This window comes from Corvus kubaryi, unplaced genomic scaffold (assembly GCF_017639235.1).
Source record: "Corvus kubaryi isolate FWS band 111438036 unplaced genomic scaffold, C.kubaryi_AGA036_p1.0 37398, whole genome shotgun sequence".
Taxonomy (NCBI): domain Eukaryota; kingdom Metazoa; phylum Chordata; class Aves; order Passeriformes; family Corvidae; genus Corvus; species Corvus kubaryi.
In genome coordinates, this window is record NW_024581137.1 from 22,819,027 (window position 1) to 22,838,324 (window position 19,298).

At 40.5% G+C, this 19,298-nt stretch overlaps 2 protein-coding genes across 5 annotated transcripts in view; one reads left to right on the forward strand and one right to left on the reverse strand.

Annotated features, from left to right (window-relative positions):
* LOC121672001 (proline-rich protein 12-like) overlaps positions 1-1,958 on the reverse strand; it is an 8,690-nt gene extending 6,732 nt beyond the window's left edge. The window contains exon 1 of the mRNA XM_042044386.1: positions 1,667-1,958. Within this exon, the coding sequence (XP_041900320.1) occupies positions 1,667-1,958 (292 nt within the window). The remainder of the gene's footprint in view (positions 1-1,666) is intronic.
* SATB1 (SATB homeobox 1) overlaps positions 1-19,298 on the forward strand; it is a 93,123-nt gene that overhangs the window by 971 nt on the left and 72,854 nt on the right. The window contains exons 1-2 of one of the 4 annotated variants that reach the window (XM_042042894.1): positions 17,386-18,220; positions 18,313-18,382. The exons of 2 other annotated variants lie outside the window; for them this stretch is intronic. The gene's annotated coding sequence lies outside the window, so the exon portion shown is untranslated. Of the gene's footprint in view, positions 1-17,385; positions 18,221-18,312; positions 18,383-19,298 lie in introns of those variants that run through there. One more of the 4 variants, XM_042042893.1, reaches the window with a different exon arrangement.

Here is a 19,298-nt window from a genome sequence, read left to right on the forward strand (position 1 = left end):
CTCGGGGTGGCGCTTCCGCGGGGCGCGGGGGTTGCGCGGGCGGCCGAGCGGCGATGGCTGGCCCAGCCGGGGGCGCGCCCGTGGCGGTGGGTGGCACGTCCCCCCCCCCCCCCCCCCGCCCCACCCCGCGCTGCCGCTGTCACAGGGAGTAGTGCTAGGAACTCGTCTCTGTGCTCCAGGATTTTATTTTTTGATTTTTCCGCTCCGTCTCCGAACCCGCCACCCGAGGTTTTGCTAAACCCTCGCCCCTTTGTCGCCGTCTCCGCCGGCTGCCGGGGGAGCGCTCCTGACAGGCACCTGCCCGACCCGGAGTTTTCCTCTGCCAGTCTCCAGCTTTCTCTGACTGCGGGAGAAACTTCACTAAAATCTAAGTTTTCTGAAACACTTTGCACCAGCTCCTGAGCTGGAATGAGTTTAAACTGAGGAAAGCTCTCCGCTGGTTTTAGTCCGTACAAATGAGCGCAGCGCTTCTGCGAAAATTCACAAATTCAGATGCAGAGACTCCAGGGCGTGTGATCTGGAGGTGCCCTTTCATTCTGGTCCGTGCTGCTTGGGTGGGAGTTAGCAGGGCCCCTTATTTCTACTTTGTATTATTTTGGTACAGTGCATTCATATATTTGTCTGCTGTAGTCTGCTGGCAAACATTAGCATTCAAGCTTACATTTTTGACAAATGTGCAGACAGGAATAGCATGAATAGGCATCTTAAATATTAACAACCTAAGCATCTGTTGTGAAACAAATTTAATATATTTACTCTGTTTTTCTCACATTGTTAGAAAAGGTTACAATAAGTGTAAAATTTCAGCTGTAGTTAGCACAAGGAATGCTTGGATATTTCACTATCTCTTCAAGCATTTAACACAATCACCAGATAGAAATGTGTCAAATCAGGCGCACTATTCAAAAACAACTTGAAACTGTAAGCGTAGAGTGTATAGACATGAATATAGGATGTTCTTTGCAATTTCTATCTTCTAATTACTCTTCAGCACTATTTGTAGAATTTGAGAGTGTTCTTTCCAGTCCCGTACTCCTATATGCTCTTTAATATGTTTATACATACACTCATTTTCTAATTCACTTTCTATTTGAGATTGTTATTGGTATTACCTTGCTTTTCAAATCAAAGCAATGGTTTTGCAAGGAAATGTGAAATAACATAGAGTAGGTAAAAAAATGAGCAGACAGAAAATGCAACGTGTTCACATATAAGCATGCATCAGAACAGATAGGGTACACACATAATAAGGCAATAGAAGAGAAATTAAAATCCTTGGCTAGTATGCTATGTATGCCCACTCTTCAGTACAGCTAGTAGAAAAGAAACAACTGACTCCAAGGAATTCCTCTGTCCCTGTAATAAAACTGTTCAGAGTACAACAAGAGCACAGAAGAGCGAAGCCTCCAAAAAGGCTGTAGAGTTATTTCAGGAATCAGTGCATTCCTTCCCTTTTTCCCACAAGTTCAAATATGTAATAAATAAGTCCTTTGTATGCAAAATAGTTTACTGGAACAAAAAATATTTAAATGAAATGCTTTTTGTGCATGAATTTTGAAAAACTGGCCATTTCCTTTTTATACTCTTTGTTCTTGATACTTTAAATAGCAAAGTAACTCTCGCAGTTTCCCTTCTCTTGCTATTTTAGCGACTCATGAATCCTAACCTGCTGTTGTGCTCCCGAGAAAGCAGTGTGAAGCAGAGTCAATCTGTAACTCACTGATGGGACACAGTGCTTTGGCAGTATCAGAAGCTGAGAGAGGCTGCCACGCCAGCCCCAGCTTGTACGCGAGCAGGGCACCTCTCTGGTTTGCAGCGTAGGCCCAGCAGGTCAGCGGATGAGCACCTGCCCTCTGTGGCTGCGCTTCCCAAGGCAGGGCAGGCAGCGCCAGCCCTGCCTGCACCCCTGCCAGCATCCCACAGGCACCAAGCACCACGTTCAGCTCTGCTGGGGACATGGGCACATCCACCCCTGCAGCACTAAAACCTCTTTAGAGAGGTTTCTCCCATGTTACAGGTTTGGGATAGAGAAGGGTTTACATGTATGCAACTGCCTTTTAGAAGATAATCATTGAAGTCTGGTGTTCTTCTTAAAAAAAACCAAAAAACCAAACAAAAAAAACCCCCACCAAATCTTTAAAATATATCAACTACTTGATTTTTTCAAAGTATTGTCACCTTTTTAATTTCATCTATTTTTTTAAATCTAAGTATTGTCAGAGGAATTTGTAGTAATTCCTTACGTATCCAGCTGTATTTGAAAAAAAAAAATTAAGGAGATTACTTTATTAATAAAATACTTTGTAATATATAGGAAAATACATTAAAGTAGATTTCTGAATTAAAACTGGAGGAAATATGACTTCTGAAATGTTTTAGTCATATTTCTAGGAAATATGGTATTTTAACATAGACTCTAGTGAAGCATTTTATTGCCTTCTTGTATATAACTGCCATTGCTCTCTCTAGATATATTTAATATATATCCAGTGAAGCCACAAACTTTCCTTCTACAACAGTTTAAACACATCTGGAACATTTTACTTTCTTATAATTTATGTTAATAGATGTAGAGTGTATATACAATCTTCTCAGACATCATTGCTTTTTCCAAAGGGGAATTTTTTTACTTTCAGTCAGGGAATATATTTATAAGAACAAAATAACTCAAAGTATAGGCAATTCTATATATCATTTTATTTTCTGTTATATTAGGTTGATTATATAAAGCTTTCATTTAGAGCGATGGGATGATGAAATTACAGAGGAGTGATTGGCTTTTGTTTTTTCAAATGGCTCGAGTTGAGGGCTGCAAAAATGAATGTTTTTGGTAAAGTTCTTTGAGTACATAATATTTTTCATAGAATTCTGACAAATTAATTTGATAGAAAAGCCACAAGTCTCTTAGCCAGGTAAAATGGAAGTTCTGTTTTTGCCGTTATAGGCATCAGGCTTCAGTAATCTGCTCCTCTTGTGGAATGAACACTTTCTACTTAAAGCTATCATGCACCTACTGTTTATTTACGCTGCATTAAACTGACAGCACGGCAATCAGAGGAAAAAATATGGCTTACTTTCCTGAAGTAAACACTAGTTTATAGGTTAGTGCCTGTATTTATATTCCTGTCGCCACTAAATAATGGCTGTCTCCATTTTAATATCTACCTGTGGTGTTACCCAGGGCAGCTGGCTCTTCCTTGTTTAAAACAAGGGAAAAAGGAAGGGGAGGTTAGGAAGAGAAGAAAGTTTTTTTATCATTCCACTCTAAGTGAAACTTAATAGAAAAGTGATTCGGTATTCCTTTCTGTGGCATGCCGAAGCCAGTTTTAAAGACATAGTATTCAGTTTAACTTGGTGTAATTGAATTGCATCTCAAACAGGGAAAACAGAATTCCTTAACAGTATTTGTCTATCCAAGACACTGAAATTGTATATTCAGGCAATGGCAGATTAAGGGCAGAAGCATTTTATTAATAACTGAAAGCACATATGTGTGTGTGATGAAAAATGTTCTGCAAATCTGTCACTATGCAATCAAGTGCATTTTTTAAACTTTAGTTGTCACAAAGTTGCTACTGATTCTAAAAAAAAAAAAAAAAGAAAAAAAGCAAGAAGTAAAACAGTTTGACGGTTAAAGAGTAACTTACAGTTCTTACTGCCTGTTATACGGAAATTTTGCAACTTTATAAAGTCCATGTCAGAAAGCCCTGTTGATGGTACTTTCAATCTTGGACTAATGAGTCCAAGTAGCCAGTCTTTGAACTGAAGATAACAACAGTTAGAATAACCCACAGTTCGCAAAAAGCTTCTCTAAATTCTCTGTTGAAGGCTTCCATTAATAACCTTTACCTGAGAGGTTCATTTCTTCCTCAGCTTCTGAAAGTATTATACTTAACACTAAGTTGGCTTGTTGGTCAGTTCCCTTGGCTGTGGTATCATGAACTCTCAACAGCCCAGACCACAACTTGTAACTGTTACTTCCAACAGGATATAGTCTGATGTTCTCTTCAGAAATGCTGGTGTTTTCGAATATTTGCCATCCTGTGGCATCTGAGCTTACCACAATTATCACCAACACTTCATTTCTTAATGGGTATCCATTCTATAGCTTTGCAAATGTCAACTTTCTAATGGTTTCCGCATGGCATTGCTCTCAGTAGGTGTAAGTCTTGATAGAGATTAATTTTAAGGAGACTTGCCAGCACTGATCTTGTACATATGTTCTGATCTGGTCCTTGTGCCCTGTACCAGTTGTAATCTACTCTTAATCTGTTTTATCTGGTGCAGTGTACTAGGAATGGCATAGTAATAGTAGAGTACAGTAGTAGAGTGTAGTAACATACCTCAGGCACCGTCTGAATTCTAAATATTTCCTTTTAAACTTGCTGAGCCTGACTTTGCTCCCATGCACACTGCTGTGTCACTGCAGAGCTTAGTTTTCACTGTTCTTGTAGAAGATCAACATTAGGTGTTCAGACAGGCTGAGGGGCAAATTAACACTTAGTATTTGTGCCAAGGTCCACCTTGTAGCTATTTATTTAGAATACCAACACACAGCAGTCGCTTTGGAGATTGATTTCCCTGTGAGACCCTGTGCATTTGTGTATGCTGGGATTGGGACTGTAGGACCAGCTCTCAGCAGAGTGTAGGCTAGCTGCTGTCTCTGAGCTGTTGTAAAGCATGGCTGGTGACACCTCTGCACAGCTGTAGGTTCACAAGAGTTAGCTCTCGCCACCTTGTGCTTCGCTGTTGTGAACTGTGGGTTAGAAGAGAGGCAGAGGAGTCTGCTGGCCTGCAGATGGGCCTCAGTCACCCCAGCTGCACCTGGGTGCAGAACATCAGGATGGGCCACGTCTGTCAGCTGTGTTGGCCTTACATAACTTCCAGCCACTATCTGCTCTATCTCTTTCCCGTGGCACATTATGACATGATATGACCTGAGGAGATGAGGGAGGTGCTTTAAACCTCAAGTGCATCTCATCTTCCCAGGATCCTGCTCTGACAGGATTTATTTGGCCAGCAGCAATCATTTGTGGGTCATTACACTTGCTGTTCACTAGACAAAGTGGTGATGCGCTCAGATCACATATACTTGGGGGACTGTCTCGTACTCTTTTCTGGTGTCTGGACTCCTGGTTCTGGTTTCAGCCCTGAAAAAAATGTGTGATTTTGGGTTAATAACTGTCCATGCCATGTTTGCCATCCTTAATGCTGTAACCCTGATTTTGAAAATGCTCAGCACACAACTTCATATGAAAGAAAAGGAAGCTGCAGCACACTATTCTTTTATAAATGTGGCCTTAATATGCTCCTAGTTTATTTACCCAGCTACAAAATTAGTAATATACGTGTTTCATAGAACACTGAAGGATTAAGTAATTCTTTATATTTGTAAATCAGTCCTAGAGTGGAAAACATTTTCAGCACAAGTGCCAAGAATTGCTGCTCTGAACTCAAACCCACATGCAAAGGTATGAGAAAGGTATTTCCTTTTCAGTAACTGCACTTAGAATGTGTGTCTGGTCATAATAGCCAGGTAATTAAAAACATTTTCAATGAAAAGGAAGAAAGTTCTAAATTTCATACACACCCCATGTTCCTACTTCTATTACATTAAATAAAAGACAGAAAAGAGAGGAGGGAAAGAGAGTGGGAGAGAGCATGCATGCACGCAAGCTCTCAGAAGGACCAAATGCAAAAAATGGAGAGAAATTGCAGACTGAGTTTTAAAATGTTTATAATCAAAGATGAAATTAATAATTTTGTGGAAAGCAGTATTAGAAAGATTTTAAATCATTAGCGCTTTTCATCATAGGTGGGCTTCCTTGATAAATGTAAGGAGTCTCAAGAATAATTAAAGGCATCTTAAAACTTAAAAATGACAGTTCTAGCTTCTAAGGATTCATTGTAATGTAATAATACTGTATGCTTTTTGGTGTTACTTCTGCACTAGACATTTAATTACAGTCTTTGTGAGACATGTTATCTGTATAGTAACCAGTGCATAAAAAGAATGATATTTACTTTTACATACAAGCTCTTGCTTGCCAGCTTTCTTTTTAAGATTATAGATTAAGATCTTCAATCCAGAATGTTCATGACTTCAATGAAAACAACTTAATTTGACACAATTTTGGGGAGGAATGGAGCATTTATTGTAATAGTACTGCTTCTCTAGTCACACTTTTTGCAATAATATTTGACCTGCTGTTTAGCAGTAGGTTTTTTTTCTGTGCAAAAGCGCAAACTCAGCGTTTCTTTGCTTGTTCAAAGGGTAGATTTTAGAATATCAAATGAAAAAGCAGGTTTAATTTTTATACGGAGAAGTAAGATTTTAAAAAGCTTCTAAGAGTAGTTCGGTAGGTTTTTTACAGGTACAGCTTATTGCTGAGAGGAAATTTGGAGCTTGCTTTTGCTATGTCAGATATTGACTATTGTCTGAAATTTACACTGAATAATATAAATTCATGGGGTACATAGCTTGGTCCACCCATCGCTGTGGAAAAGTGAGTACATTTGCAAAAAGGTGCATAAAATTAGTTTTTCTCTTGATACACTTCCAGATGCCCCTATTGTGAAAAGTGCTTCTCAACATACTGAACTTCCCACAGTTCCTAGGTTCCGCACTGCCGTCTTTGCAGGATGAGGCACAAGGGAAACCGCATCCAACAGTTTTAAAGCAGAGCTTTTCAATCGATAATATGTATCATACATCTTCTTTTGGGTCTTGCTTTTCATTTCTTATCTCGGAGTTCTGTGCAGGAACTGTACGATATAGGTTTTGAGCCCCTAGTTTCAGTGTGCTTTGTAAGAAAATCTCACAGTAAAGTCAATCAGACAAAATCAATCTCTATCCCATTGACTGTATTTTATTGACTTTTTTTTTTCTTCACCTGACTCACTGAATACCTTAATCATTTTCACCGTTCCTGATGAATTTCATTATAATCTTCTTAAGGCAATTTTGCAGCATGTTTGTATTTGAAACTTGTGATTCCACTACTTTATTTGGGCTGCAAGCCCTACAAGGAACCGACTTCTGCATTGCTGCTTAAAATGACAATTAGGATACTCATAGGTGTAGTTATTGTTTTCTAAGCATTCCAGAAGAATTTTATAGATACCATGCAAGAGAATTGAACCAGTAGAATTTCTTTATATGTTTGGCAGGATGACAGATACGCCGTAAGAAGCATTATACTGTCTGATAAATTGCATTACCAAGCACTATTTCATATAGGTTCTGTCTCTTTAAAAATGCAGTCTCCTCTATTTGCCCTATTAATTGTTGATATGTTGCCATCCACGAGACAAAAATTAGAGCTGTAATTAAATAATCATGTGATGCTCCTTAGTGCCAGTGAGAGCAAACTCATTTTTCCAGGCCCTGATGGTCACTGATTATTGTATTACTACTGGCTTGCTTTATTTTTTTTTAATGGCTCTATAATGCTGGGTTACCTAAACACTGCCCTTCTTTTCAAAATTAAAGGAATTAAAGAACATTAAGTCTCTTAATTGGCCAGTGGTCTATGGGGGCGCAAAGTAGTCATACCTTCTCTGCTTTTTGGTCACTCAATTGGTTCTACTGGGAGAACTACATCAGTGGTGTGGTTGCATGCCATTTAATTTACACTGGTGTTTTGGCTGGGATGGATGCATATAGGGAATGCCAGGAGAATTACAAAAGGAGCAGGGTATTAAAATTCAGAAATGATTAAAATTGAAATAAAAGGATGCTGCTGCTTTGCCAGTACTCTGGCAGTCATAATGACACATAGAGATTAGTTTCCACCTTCATCTTTTCCTTCTTTCTCATTTCCTCTTGTTTATTGTTGACACATTTTCCTTATGTCTCTGCTTCTCAGCACTTTTTTTCACTGTTATATATTCCTACTTTTTCTCTTTCCTTAAGCATGGAGAAGCTTACTTAACCTTATTATAACAATAACAGAATAGGTTATTAATATTTAATATGCACATGATTAAAATTTCTCTCTTAAACATAGGTCAGCTCTATTATTAACTGACATGTTATTTTTCATTAAAAAATTTTTATTCTGCCCTTACGGTTTCTCAAACACCCTTTACTTTGGTGGTGATTTAACACATAATGTTTAGAAAACTGTGTTAGGCTAGTGAAAAAAAAGAACTTACCAGTCATGGATAATCAATTATGCATGAATTCAGATATAACAGATGGAAACTGGTGAGTTAAAGTTTCTCTTTAGCTTCGTGATTTTTTTGTTTTGTTTTTGTGACACCTGTCTCTTATGTATAGATAAACATCTAACATAGCATACTGCTTTTCATGCGTCTTTGTGTTTTCTGTTTTTTAGGTTTGGGGTTTTTTGGTTTTTTTTGGTTTTGTTGGTGTGGCATAAACTTATTTTCCCCTGTTTATAACTTACTATTTTTAATTTGTTTGTCTATGAGCATTTCTATACTGCCTGCCTTTTCTAGGGCTGGAGTGTCCTGAGATGAAGCCAGCATTTAACCTTCTAATAAACTACACAATGTAATTTGACCTTAAAATTGTGTCAGCATGATATTTTAAATTATAGGAGTTCATTTTTGCCTTCAGCTGCTCATGGACTATAGTGTTATGACATTAAAGCAACAGGGTAGACTGCAGCTGGGCATATGTATTCATATATGCATATACGCACATTCTTGTGATTGTGATACTTATATAGGTGTTCCCTCCAAAGGCATTAATTAAATTTCTTTCAATCATTTGACAGTGAAATAGATTGCTTTATTGCTTTTTGTTAAAAAGTTCAGTATGGACTGAGTGCAATACTTCTTTTGGTCATGGAAAGATTTTTACGGAACCAAATCAAGCAAAAAAGACAGTAACACTTTGTGATATTCCCACAGCAATGACCACTTGGTATTAAGTAAATGAAGAGCTGAATATGTTTTCTTTTTCTTTTTACACAAAAATATCTAAAATTAGAGTTTTAAGCATGGGCTTAGATGTGAGATGAGTTTATGCATAGTTCATTCATGGCAGCATATTGAGCGATTCTTGTATTTGAAGGTGTCCCGTGTTTGAAAAATATGGGGGTGAATTGACTTGGACATTATTTTTCTATGACTGCAATAATTTGGAGCATTTCTTCACCTGGCCCCACCCACTTTGGAAGTGGCACATTTGCAGATGCGGTGCAGAGAGATTTTCCATCTGTATACCTATAAAGGAAAAATGAGTTGACAGAATTCACTGCATCTTTCATGAGCATAATATTCCAAAACTTCTCATGAGCATCTTACCAACATTTGTGAAGGAAAAAATCTAATACAGGAAGGAGTTTTTAGTATAATCTGCCAGAAGCAAATTACAGAGAAGAGAGAGACCTTTCCCCACAAATTTTTGTATTTAACGCAGGAACTAACTTTTACACACCTGTTAAAGCATTTTCCTCAAGTGCTTTCATGAGTATAAATTACTATCATAAATATTAACCTAATTTTGCCCTAAAAATACTATATTCTAGTGAGTTTCCAACTGCTGCTCTCCGTCTCAGTTTGTTTCCATTGCAGCCACTTAGCAGGAAATCTAGAAACATAGTTGCTTCAAGCAAATAAATACATCAAATACTCGAATACATTTTTGTTACTTTATCTTTTTTTTTTTTTTAAATCAGAACAAGTATTTTTAACATTTTTGGGGTGCGGAGTAACATTTTGAAGTTATTTGCTTTGTGTTGTTTGCATTAAACTAAGCATACTCTGACACTTACATAAATGACCTTTATCTTAGTGGCACTGCATATGTTAAATCTTTTTTACTAAGCACCTGGAAATATTAACAGGTATCTTGTTCCTTAAAAGAGCTGTGAATATTAACAGCTAATTGCTCCTGAAAAGAACTGTGAAAATCTCATTCATTTTGTCTTTGTAACTGTGAAATCATCTGAGTTTGAGATTGGAAGGAGCCTTAGAAGAAAATGCTAATTTGGCCAAAACCACCAGCTTTCAATGTTTTACACCAAAACCACACATTTTGCATGTATTTTATGTACAATGAATATTGAGTCCTGTCAAGTTTGGCTGTAATTAGATGCACAGTTTTACTTAAAAGGTTTTGAACCTTAGCAAAAGTGTAGCAGAACCTGGGCAGAGTTCTGAGTTAATAATGAAACTGGAAACAGGACATTTCATGTGGTTTTGTGTTTCATAATGAAAGTTAGACATAGTTCAATTCATCAATCAGTTCTAACCATTTCCTTCGACTTAAAACTCTTCCATGTTTTCAGTTTGTGTCAGTAGATTTTTATTTGTACTATCAGGTCAATGACAGAGATGATTCTCTTGTTGATGAAGAATTCCTCTGCAAGAACTCACTGTGGTTTGAGCTCAGCAGCAGGAACATCTAAGCTCCAGATAATAATACTTGAATAACCCTCTGCAGGGCCAAGTGCAATGGTTCAGATGCTTTCTACCATAATGCACAGCTTTGCTTGGGCTGTGTGAAATCCATCCTTACCTGAATCATTAGATCAAATTTCTGTATTCCTAAAAGCATACTAACTGGGATAGAAGCACAATGGCTGGAAGTGAGGGAAAATGAGTCACAAAATGGAAAAAAGCAGAACCAGTCAAAAAATTGCAAACAACATTGCAGAACACTTTGGAGATAACTTGGTGTAACTTTCCTTTTAACAAGTAAAAATAACAGGAACTGTGGCTTTATATGTCTAGGGATCATCATTTACATACTGTTAAATTAATAGAGCTTCTATTCAGACACATCCCCAAAATAACCACTTATCAACTGACTCTTTTAGGTAAGAATTATATGCCCATCTCATGCCTAGGAGTTATCTAGTGCTGTGATGACGAGGGCTTTAACAGGAACCACTCTTTTTTCATCTCTCAGTGTCCCACATTAAACATCTTCACATGAAAGACCTAAAAATTATATGTCTGGGGAGAAAGCTGTGAAATTAGTGACCTGCTGAACATACATTTATGACATGGGAAACTTGGCTGATCCTAGGATGCCAACTTTCCTCCTTTCTTCCAGCTGCCTAATTGCATTAAATATTATTATATAAAGCTCTATTGCATTTTTTTTATTTGTTCTTTTTTGTGGAAGTAGTTGCCACATGGAAATTACGAGCATGACTCATCAAGGTCCTGGTCTAGTGTTAAGGATGGAAGAGAATATGATCTTCAAAATGCTTTTTTTAAAGCCGAAGCTTTTTATTTGAAGTGGTTCTGAAATCCACAGTCATAAAACATACTGGCTTGTATTAAATAGCATATATATAGTGTTTGTGGGAGTTGATGTCCTACTATAGATAGCAAAAAGTGAACTCTGTCCACATAGCAGGCAAGAGACTGTGCAACTACAGAGTAAGATTTATGGGATTAAACATTATTATTGATTGCTGTGATCTTTTATGGGAAAGTGGGCACCTCTCTATTACAACTTTAAGAAGCTAAGATTTCTTGTGGCAACTGGGGGTGAAAGACTCGCTATTCTCATTAGTGCTCTTGTTCACCCTTCAGTACATCACGCCAAACAGATTTGTTGGATTTTACTCCATAATTTTCTTCCAGCATTTTGCCTCTCCATGACTCACCAAGGGGTGAACTGAAATAACTGTTGGGGCCACATCTGCAAAGTATGTATTTACTTCAGTTGCACAAGCATCTTAGTCAAAATAGACATACAGCTATGAAATGCCTTGCACAAAATGGTGCAGTAGTTTGACTAAAAGTAACGTGTTTTATCCAAAATCATATTTTGCATATTCTTATTCAACTCTATTTTAAAAAAAGATTCTGTGATTGAAGTACATTGCAGATAATGTTTGCAGGAGTAAACGAGCCTCGTCACAGAGGCAATCAATAGGGAGATGTCTGTTTGTATATGATTTTACATATCTGCAAGCTAGCTGAGACATCCAACTACAAAATGCTGCACCATGGGACACTGTGTAGATATCTGATACTTCCCAGGGGGCTTGGGGTCTATAAACTAATGAATGCACTACATGTAGCCATATATGTAGGTTTTTCACCTCTGACGAATATGGTAAGGATAATTTACTTCACTTAATAACCAATTAAGTGCAGTTCAATACAGCTGACTATCGTAAGTTAAATATTCATTTTATGTAACTGTTTCAGGACATGGTGTGTGAGAGAACACAAACGAGCAGAAATTGCTCATGCAAAATGTGAGAGGGGACGACAGCTTGTGTGTGATGCCTTTCAGTGCTATGAATTTCATTTCATAGCACTTTTGCTTTTTGACAGGCATCCTATCCAGGCTGGGGCAGGTTGCAGTCAAAAAAATCTAGGTTGGTATGTAACTTTTGAGTTCAGCGTGGGGGATGTCACAGAATGCTGTGATTCACATTGGTGTGCACTGGATTCTTGGGTCGTATGTAAGCTGAGATTGCCGCAGTCAGGTTGGTTGAAGCATTTGAGCGGTGTCAGGCAACTATTGTTGTTCAGGGCAAAGCAAAGGGAAAGTTAGTCTGAGGAGACTGAAAAACAACTTCAGTCAGAGGTACAAAACGTGTAGAGCTGCAGGACCGCATTGGCACAACAGCAGTGACTGTGCGGAGGTTTGCACAGGTAAGAAAAGACTGTAGGGTGCATCCTTCCCCTTCACCCACACTTCTGTCTAACCCACGTGGCTAGTAGGCACAAAACCTCCGGGGAGTCATCCACCTTCCGGCCACAGATGTTTACCTTCAGAAAGCCACAGAATGGTACTGTCATTGCCTTGCTGTCCAGCAGTTACCATTACCCATAGATGTGCACCCATCGCACCTTGCAGTGGGGGAAATGCATTCAAATCCCCACCGAAGGGAGTTTCCCAGCAGTCCCTCTGCTGCTGCACAGCTCTGCATCACCTCCAGCACGGGCTGGTGCTTACGGGTTACCCAAAGGGCTGCAGCATTGTCAGAAGTACATATGAGTAAAAGCCAATCAGTCTGATCTCCCCAAAGAAATCTGATAAAAGAGAATACACAGCCATGCTGGTTTTGCTCTGCTGCCAGGTCATTTCTGTTTGCACTGCACAAGAGCCAAGCCTCAAGATTTGGGCCCATATTTCCTAATTTATTTTGAACAAGAAAATATTGGAATAGAGACCTTAGGAGGCACTGAGGCAGCATGCCACACTGGAGAATTTGTTTTGCTTTGCAGCTACTGAGACTGCTGCTTGAGAGTTAATTCACCATGGGGTTGAAAATATGCAGCCCAACTTTTTAAAATATTTGTCTTATTTCAACATAAGCTAGTGCAAAATGCATTTATATATCATAAAAACAGTGCAACAACTTTATTAAGGATTAATAACCTTTATTAAGCATATATTTGCCTGCTGTATGTTGACTAGAAGCTATGAAAAATGTGATGTTACTATTGCCGCATGTTTAAATGATTGCCTGCATATGTATCCATGACAATATCTATTCATCTTCTGTTCTTTATATATGTTTTTATTATAAATATCTTTATTCTAGCTGAACATTTTAATATCAAAGTTGAGTGCAAATTGGAATAGGTCAAATGAAAATCAGATATCTGTATCTTGAATTATTTCCAAGTAGTTCGGTATTGATAAGAGATATCTGATTGTTGTCTATCTGTCAAGACGTAGCAGCCTTCAGTAATTCGTGCTTTCTAGTCAAAGCAAGGGTTCCACACTCAGCTTTCCAAGTCTGTAGTAAATACTTTACCAGGCATAAGTGGTGTATGGGAGTTAGATTAATCCATGTGGTAGGGAGTTTATAAGGTTTAGTGCATATATGCAATTTCAAGAAGAGTTCTTTTCCATAATCATTTATCTCAAGCATAGGAAGCATATGCATGATTATATAATTAACAGAATATTTGTTTGTCAGTGTTTGGTTAGTGTGCGTAATAATATCATTATTAGGCCTTCTGTGCTCCTGTATTATCAGATTGTTATCTCCCTGCTTCTTTAATTCACCATCTCTGCTTTTTAGATTAATCACTTTGTTTTAATCCAAACGTTTTTGTTTGTTTTTTTTTTTTTTTTACCATGAACAGAATGATTTGTGAACACCAAAGCAAAAGTTATTTTAGAAGATTTTAATCTTTTGCTATTGTTTTTTGGTTTTGTTATTGTCATATCTGGTAATCATTTTTATAAGGTGGTATTTTAGTCCCACATCTTGTTCCAGATCATATTTGCTCTATTCTAATCAGCTCTGCATCTCTTAAATTATCTTCAATGTCCTTTTCCTCCATCATGCTGCAGGCAGCATACTGCCAGCTGAAACTCTCACATCCTTCATGATTTTCTTCTTTAGTGGTCAGTCTTGCTTACTGCTGAAGTTTAAGTTTACTTTATCAGGCTTTTCTGAAAAGGTTGGAACAATAATACATTGATATTTTCCATTTTGCCCAGAAAGTTTGAATTCAACTAGTTAACACAGTTTTTCTCCAAGTATTCAAATGTATTGGAAAATATATATATATATATATATTTAAGAGGGACTGATTGATACTCTATCTTGTTGAAAAAAGAATTGTTTCTAAACAAACAACCTGCTAGACAGTTACCCCTTGATCATATGTTAGGGAAGATGTCATCTACATCTTCCCTTGTTTTTCTTTGTGAAACATGTTTCTTTGGTTTTGGGTTTTGGTTTTTATTTTTCCTTTTCAGCTGTCTCAGTAATGATCTTAGTAACCCTTTTCAAGACACACAACATAGGTACAAATTTTCATGTTTCATACATATGCCACCTCCACTTGCTCTGCTTTGAATAATAGTATTATGTAACACTGTATTCATTTTCCAGCCTTGCATTTCTTTGCTTCTGAGATTATAATCTATTTTATGCACTGCAGAATATGATAAATATTTCATGCATTTCACCCTATTACCATTTTCTTTTTCCTGCATGCCCTATATGCTGTTTGTGCTTATTTTAGTAAACATCAATGTGATTCCTTACCTAGTCTTGATGTATTCCTCTTCTTTAATAATATGTGCAGTGCAAAAATTTTCTCTTTACAGATTTAAAGATTTGCCCCTTTTGTGTTCAGAGGCCATGCTATTTTGTGTATTACAGAAGTGGTATTAGCCTTCTCACTGACTTACTTTTGCTGCTGCCTCATGTTTGTATTGTTTTTGTTGTTTTGTTGTCAGTTGTTTTAAAGTTACTGCCCTAAACATTTTGGTTATACCTGTCTATGCAGCAATTCATGTTTTCTTTGGTCGATGATGCAACTTTCCCTTCAGACACAGGCTATTCAAACACTGTGCATTTTATCAATAAAGAAGTTTAATTTTTCTCTTATCACGCAGCTTGTACAAACTTGTTGCTTTCAAGTTTGGCTAGTTGGGTTACTTTTTTTCCAAGTGCATGATGGGAAAAAGCCATGTCTGTCTCGCAGTTACTTATTTTGTCAATACTTTACCACCTTTAAGCTTTCATCTTTCAGGGATGGCTTTCGGTCCCGCGCTGCGGACTCGACACAGGGACAGTTTTGTGGCGAGGGGATGTGGCATCTCGCCGTCCCGAGCCCGGAGCGATGTATCGCTCTCACCCATGGTGTGTTGCAGCTTGCTCTGGTTGGCCGCGGCGCTCACCAGAGCCACCAGAGCCGCGGTGGATGATGCCCTCCGCGGAACGGAGCCGGTTTCACCCAGCCTCCGCCGCCTTTCAGAATCGTGGCTGGTGCTTTTCTTTCACCCCTGTCGGTATCGACAGCAAGGGGAGGGGAAAAGAAACTTCTTTTCCCCCACGTGGGCCGCTGGCTCCCCGGGGTGGCCCCCGCGGCGTGCCCCCACCTGCGGGGCCGCCGCCGTGCACCTGCCCGGCGCGGCCCGCGCAGGCTCCGCGCGGAGGGGCGGGGGCTGCGCTAGCGCGGCGCACCCGGCAGCGCCGGCAGGATATTGTTCAGCCTTCACCCCCGCCCCTCTTCTTCCTCCTCCTCCTCCTGCTGGTGCTGTTGCTGTGCCCCCGTGCCCGTCCCCCCGGCTCGCCCCCTCCGCCGCAGGCCCCATCTGCCGGGTGCGCGCGCGGGGGGCGCGCTGTGGCGCGGAGCGGGGCGGCGCGGAGCGGGCATTGTGCGCGGCGCAGGCAGGGCCGCCTCACCCGCACCCAGCTCGCTGCAAATTCGTGCGCGCCCGGAAGCCGCACGCCCTCTTCCCCCGCCCCCCCCCCGCTCACCTACCGCCGCCGGCGGCCGCCCCCCCCCCGGCCCGGCCCGGCCCGGCCCGGCCCGGCGCCCCCTCCCCGCTCCTCGCTGCGGTCCCTCTCTGCCACCGCACTTCTGCCGACCCCCCTCCCCCTTCCCGGCCTCCCCTCCCCCACGCCTCTCTCCTTCACCACTACCACCACCACCACCTCCTCCTCATCCTCCTCCTCCTCTGCCACTTTCTCTCTCTCTCCCAGGACGCGTCGGATGATCCGGGGCCGCCGGGGAAGGGCTCCGGGCAGCAGCAGGGAGGCTGCGTCCTCCTCCCGTCTCTGGCTGTGAAAAAAAAAAAAAAAAAAAAAAAAAAAAAAAAAGCCGGTGGCCTCGGTGTTATTTTGTATTAAAATGAGGAGGAGGAAGAAGAAGCAGCGGCAGCAGCGGCAGCGAGCGGTAGCGGAGAGGAGGAGAGGAGGCTGTGAGCAGGGGACGGCGGCGGCAGCAGCAGGAGGAGGAGGAGTAGTGATGAGTCAACTAATAATTTAATGGGGACAGAAACAGAGAGAGGGAGAGAGAGAGGAGGGGGGGGGAGCAGAGCAGAGCGAGGCAGCTCCGTCCGGGGACACACACACACACATACATACACACACACACACATATATCCATGTAACATCCAGCAACAACCACCAAACCGGCCTAAATAACAACCATACCCAGCCAGCCAGGGGAAACGAGAATTAAAAAAAAAAAAAAACAAAACAAAGACAAAATACAAAGCCTACCATTATTATTCTTTTTCAATTGTTACTGGGGTTTTTTTGCTGGCTTGGTTTTTGTTGTTGTTGGCTTTTTGCAACCTTTCTATTTAATATTTTTTACCCCTTCTTGCGAGTAACTCTTTTCGGAGTTCCCAGATTTTCTTTTTTTTTCTTTGCAGAAGCAGAACCAGTTTTTTGTCGTTGGTTTTCTTTTTTTCTTTTTTCTTTTTTTTTTTTTTTTTTTTTCCTGGTAGGATTGGGGGTTTTTTAAATTATAATTTCTCCCGGTTTTGGACTCGGAGGGAGTGAAACCTCGTCACTTTTTTGTAGTGGTGGTGGTGTGCCTTGTTGTGTGTTTCCTTCCTCCCCTCTGTTCTTTTTCTCTCTCCCCTCCTCTCTCGCTCCCTCTCTCCCCCCCCCCCCCCCCCCCCCCCGCAACACCCCCCGCCAAATGAGGGGAGAGGGGGGGGGGGGGGTTTTTTTTTTTTTTTTTTTTTTTTCCCATCCCGGACCGCAAAGGCGAGATTAAAATTGGCATTTTAGTGCCTTTTCCTGCAATTTTCTCTCCACTTTTTTTTTTTTCTTTTTATCTCCAGTAGCGATCTCTGGGGCTGAGGTTTCCGCAGAAAGTTTGGGGGCTGTTACGGTGTGTATTTTTGCGGAGGGGGAGGGGAGCGGGCTCCTTCTGTGTGTGCTGCTCCTCTGGGTGCCTATTGGAGAATAATAGTGTAAGTGACAACCTAGAAGTAGACTTTCTGCTCTTCACACTGGATAGAAAAGCTGCCTTTTTTTTTTCTTTGCCTTTTTTTTTTTAATAACCCCCTTTCTCACTTGATCCTTTACGCATTGGTTTTGTTTTTGAAAGGATAGCTAGACTTAAGTCACCCTCCACCTTAATTTAAACCTGCTACTTTTTTTTTTTTATTGTTATTATTATTAATTCCTCATTTTGAGCGTTACACTTGTCTGATCATTTTGATCTGCAGCTCTGTCTTCCGTTGCTAAACCTCGAAAACTGGCTCTCTCAAAAGATATTTAATCTCTATTTTTTTGTCCATTGCCATTTTTGCTCATGGCTACTCTGTTTCTCGCTATCTGTTTTTGCCCCTCCCCGCCTAGAGGAAAATAGCAACAAGAAAAAAAAAGAAAATAAGAGAATATTAGGGGAAGTAGTCCTCAGGTCTGCTGCCCCCCCCCCCCCTTCAGAAAGGGGGGGACCTAAAAAACATCAGTCTTGAACTTCTTCCTCTTCAAGAGCTCGGGCTGCAAAGGAAACCTCCTTTGTTTTTGTTATTTATATGCTGTCAAGTTTTGAAGTGGTGAGTTTCGGGTCGGTTTTGCTAATTTCACTCAGAAAACTGCAGTGTTTCTGTTTCTAGATAAGTACTTTGCTTCTTTGTCTCTTTAAAAGGTCACAGGGAAAGCTTGGCCTGGATTGTGAGAGCCATATGGAACGGATAAGTGCGGAGCCTCTCTCAAATGTGATTATGGGTTTTTATGGGGGAGGGAGGGAAGAGGAGGGGAAAGGCATGGGGAGGGGGCTGATTCAGGAGGAGAGAAAGAAATAATATAATACCGGCAGCGTTACATCGCGACAAAAGGAGATACCGCACCGACTCTCATTCAGAAATTGCGCGGTGTGCCTGTGTGTTACGCTGGCTCCAGGAAACTGTGCCTTGAAATTGTGCTCTTCTCTCACTGATCTGTGATGAAAACTTGTAGTTGTGAAAGATGCCTATATGTGAAACCCGGGGAAACTCCTGGCCTGGAACCGGCGGAGATGATAGGTCTTTCCTTCCACCCTCTCCCTGGGCAGGCCATGCTGGTTGTTGCTCATCACTATTCCAAACTGAGGTTTCAGTGAACTTTAGCCTTGGGCATGGAGTTTAAATGAGTAAATTAGGTGTTTTATGTGCATGTAATTTTGCTTTGTAACATAAAGCTTTTTACAAGATGACTAAGCGGTGAAAGGATGCCGATGGGTGGGTGTTCTCAGGCCAAGCGAAAATGACCCATTTGATGTTTTGGTTGCAGTCAGTGTATTAACTAAGTGGCGATCTATCACTTTTATTCACTGTACATGATGTAGTGCGATTCTGACTCATGATGACTAGATACTTTTTGTAGCGAAGAACCTCCGTGCCTTAGAGTACTTCTGAAGTTGCCAAAAGTGATGAGGAATTTCTTGTTCGGGGCTTTTTTGTGTGTGTGTGTTTTCTTTTACTCTCTCCCCCCCCCCACCGCCCCCAAGCCCCCCTTTTTTTCCTATTTTTTTTGTTAATCCTCTTTTTCTTGAGATAGACCAGTCTCAGAAAAGCAGCCCTATGGTATGTTAGCATCGTCAGAAACATCGGAAGATGTTAACAGTACGAGTCTGTAATTCTTTGCTTAGGTTAC